At 51.4% G+C, this 4,098-nt stretch overlaps 1 protein-coding gene across 1 annotated transcript; it reads left to right on the top strand.

The window, feature by feature from the left end:
- Positions 1–1,273: 1,273 nt before the first annotated feature.
- CCOS01_17106 (uncharacterized protein) lies at positions 1,274–2,779 on the top strand (the record flags this gene model as incomplete). Its single annotated transcript, XM_060465240.1, has 1 exon — positions 1,274–2,779. The coding sequence occupies one exon, from the start codon at positions 1,274–1,276 to the stop codon at positions 2,777–2,779; it is 1,506 nt and encodes a 501-aa protein (XP_060304207.1).
- Positions 2,780–4,098: the final 1,319 nt, after the last annotated feature.

The following is a 4,098-nucleotide window of genomic DNA, read 5'->3' as shown; positions in this document are numbered from 1 at the left end:
GACGAAAGCCAAGATCAGCAGTCCAACAATGAGACCATCTGGTATAGCCTGAGAAGGCGGAAACAGTACAGGAGTCCGCGAAAAGGCCTTCACCTTCTTCAACTCTCTGATCTCTTCCCGCACAGACACATAAGCCGTTTTGATGCTTACACAGTGTATATCAAACCCTGGCCTACAGATGTACATGCCAAACAAGATATCCGTCATTCGACGACCGACCCACACACTTGGGCACGCTCTCCATCTCCAATAACAGAGGTTAGGTAATCCAGAACCGGCTTTCCAACCCACTTAGAACCCCTGTTGGTGATGACACCGAAGCCAATGTTTGCTCCAAACCATGGATGGAGCAACTCTGTCAACTTAAGGTTTTTCTGGGCTAAGTACTCCCGTTCTAAGCCAGACTGTGTTGGTGCTTAGATATCAAACGTCCGTGCGGAAAGAGAGAAGTGTGTTGAATATGAGATGAATCCCTTTTCGCTGACCCCTGTAGCAAGTTCCGGCTTACGTATCTACTTGTTTACGTGTTTATGTGACAGCCGACTAGATCTTTCGAGACCTTGGCATTTCCGTCAGCAAGTCGTCCGGAGCTGCAACGGGAACGTGCACGTGTCGTGTCCTCTTTCCAGTAAACTTCCGTGCACTTGGATTACACCACTATGTAGCGCTCCTGACTTCTTCATACTGTATACAGACCATCACGTACTTAACGGTACGGAGATGGGTTTTATGAAGTAGACCCCAGAGTATTTAGCTGCTCGCTTTGTCGCATGCCATGCTTTGTCCGCCTTTCGTTTGTGAATGAAAAAATTCAGCCATAACCAGATGTCTGGAGAGCCACTTCGGCTTTCCACACATCGAGAATATGTGGCAAGGAGGAAGCGACATGTGCGCTGGACTGCACATGTATACTTCAGCCAGGGCCACAGATAAGGGTACTCCGGCATGTCAGTTAAGCTCCAACCCTACAATATAAAACCTGCACAAAGTAAGACTCTTTGCCAGGACTGATCGTCTAGAAGCTGGATTGTAAGACGAGCCAATGACCGCGAAGCGGTTTGACAACTGATGGCTGCGAAGCCACTCAAGACGGAAGTTGAGATATGTAGAAGGGAGCAGGAAAAATGACTTCGGTCTCTTCCGCCTCGGAAGTTTTTTGCTCCAATTTCAGATAGAGAAAAGCGAAACGAGATAAGTTACCTGTTACCTGCACTCAAAGCTCGTCTCTGGGAAACTCTCCCGGGGAAGATCTCACCTCAAACTCCACCCAAAAATGGCGAGGATACCGCTCGAGATTGTATGGCAGGTCTTTGGTTGCTGCGAAGCTCCAACGCAGTCGTCTTTCCCGCGCTGTTGTCGTGCGTGGAACACGTTTTTCGGCCCTCTTCTGTACCAGGATAACGTCAGATATCATGGGTCCTCGGCAGTTTTTAAAACCATAGCTAGTTGTCAGGATGACGACATTGCGGTAAGAACTCTCCAAGCCGCCTCTAAGGCTGGTGCAGATTTCGACTCGCCTTTGTCGATGGCATTGCCGGAGCTCTGCCATGAAACTGTGTTCTCCGTCACCCCGCTGTATCTGGCTGCGTCAACGGGCAGAGAACGGATAGCCACCTTCCTCCTTGAGCAAAACGTCGACGTCGATGGCGCCCCAGATCTTCAACTACGGACACCTTTGTTCATAGCGCTTATGAAGAAGAACGCATCGCTGTCCCTAACCCTCTTGCGTAGGGGGGCCAATCTCGAGTCGAGCAGTTTCGGAATCAACGCGCTGCACCAAGCTGCTGCTGCTGGCCTCAAGGAAGTCGTCAGCTATCTCGTAGAAGAGAGAGGGATGGACATTAACGCAGGCGACAGAAACGGCGATACGCCACTGATCCACTCACTGCTTTCGACTGCTCCGGCGGACATTATATCGCATCTCAAGCGGCACCATGCTGATGTCAATAAGCCGACAACCATCGAAGCGTGGCACGTGTCACCACTTAGCCTGGCTTGCGAGGAAGGCTTGTTTGGTGTTGCCCAGAGCCTCTTGAGAGCTGGGGCGGACGCGACAGGCGGGACGGATCGTTTGGTCCCTGGCGCTGACCTCCATTTGGGGCATTATGTGCAGTATCCGCTCGAGCTGGCTTTGTTTGCTCAAACGCGACGGGGAGACGGCAGGACGTTGCTCGAGAAGAGGGAACTTCTAGAAAAGCTGCTTGCGGCAGGGGCGGACCCAAATGTGACAGTCTGCATCTCGGCACGTTCCAACTGGACCGGTCCGCTACTGATGAAGCTGGTCCGTTCGAAGCAAAGATGGGCCACTGATTTCCTACTCTCGACAGGTCGTGTTGAGATCGACAGACGCGACTCGAGAGGGGCGACCAGCCTCACGTGGTCCCTTTCTACCAGTCACGGCGACGCTCGTATGGCTTCCGTCCTGTTGCGATACGGTGCACAGCCGGAAGCGAGCCATTTGCGGAAAGTCATAGGAACCCTACAGCTCCTGACCGCTGTGACCGACTACTGGGGGTTAATCACCGTTTTGACGAAAGAGCCAAAGCTCCTAGCCGTATTCCGGGCACTGTATACCCACTGCTTCCACGCCGCTCTGAGAAGAAGAGACGCCACTGCATCCTCGTTTCTCCGAGAGTCCCCAAGACCGGTGGTTCGTCTCGTCACAGAAATGTGCAAGCTGAACATCAGCTTGACCAGGACGGGGGTATTCAAAATGATAAAGCTCCGGTCGGGGGGGAATTGGCACAACGGTCCAATCATCCCTGGTCTATTCTCCTAGCAGTCACGCACGAGATAGCTGGTTTTGTGACGGCACGGTCAGACTAATGAGATAACACCAGGCGCGGTGTTAACTATCATCTTGCAGCGAGATGGTCATCGATTTTACAGTCGGCAGTATATTCTACTAAGCACTACGACCCGATATCGGCGGGTATAGATAATTTCTAGTCATCGTGCGATGTAGTGAATGGAAATTACTGTGAGAAAGTGCCACCGACGTTTTGACATGGGGTGAAATCAAGCCTTGCTTGGAACCCTCTTCTAGTGGCGCCGCAGTCACTTGTAGATCGCCCTCCCATGGATCCCTATTTGCAGAGAACCCATTTTCGATACAGTCAACACGATCGGTGATATGTAAGATATACTGGCGACACATCCAGCCTAGGCTCTTTGGGCTCATGGGCGAAATTGCGTGCGCGTAGCAAGCTGGCAAACGGATGAGAACGCATCGAAGCTTTTCCGCTATATCGTGTGGACGTGAAAAGCTTCGAGTCTCGTTCAATCTGCTCTCACGAATGCACAGGCACCGTTCGGCTAAGGTGGTTTTTGGCAGGCATCGACGCGGTGCAAGTAGCGGCGGGGCCCTCGATCTATAAGAAGAGCAGAGGCCGCCGCCAACTTCGGCCGGACTCTTCCGCCATATACACCTTGAAGTTACAGACCGCATTCGAAAATGGTTTTGATCGACCTAACTAACGAGGATGAGAACCTTTCCTACTTCTGCTCTTGGTGTTATGCCCCTCTCCAGCAGAACATCCTTCTTTCCGGTTGTTCCTGCGTTAGCCTTCCCGCGTTCTCAAATTCTAAGCAATGTTCGACTGATCCAAAGTCTAGGTGATTTGTCCGACATGTTGCAAGAATCATCAATCTTACAGCGGAACGAAGAATGTACACTGTTCCAGGTACGACCATTGGCGCCACAACGACCAGCAGGTTCGTAAGGTCTTCGAGTTAGACTGCGCGATCTGCCTGGAATCTAGTCTACACAAGCCCCTCGGAGCCCTTCCATGTGGTCGGTCTACCATTCATGCTATTGTCAAGGTTTTCCAAACTGATCAGACAACAAGGCCATGTTTATCACATCGACTGTCTCAACCGATCCGGGCCAGGGCGGGTAAAAGTATGCCCCTATAAGTGTGGAGAAGGACCAGAATGTGTTGTGACTCCCACCAGCCTGTTGGGAAAACACAACGGCAGTACAGATGGACGACTTCTAGCCACGAGCGAACATCATCAGCGAGAGGGGATGAGAAAACGAAAAGAGGAATGGAGAAATCGAATGAAACGTTTTTGGGCAAAACAAGGAAAAGGAACTAC

The sequence above is a fragment of the Colletotrichum costaricense genome (assembly GCF_030867565.1).
Source record: "Colletotrichum costaricense strain IMI 309622 chromosome Unknown Scaffold_46.1, whole genome shotgun sequence".
Taxonomy (NCBI): Eukaryota; Fungi; Ascomycota; class Sordariomycetes; order Glomerellales; family Glomerellaceae; genus Colletotrichum; species Colletotrichum costaricense.
Note: the sequence above shows the minus strand (reverse complement) of the source record. Positions and strands in the feature narration are given on the sequence as shown.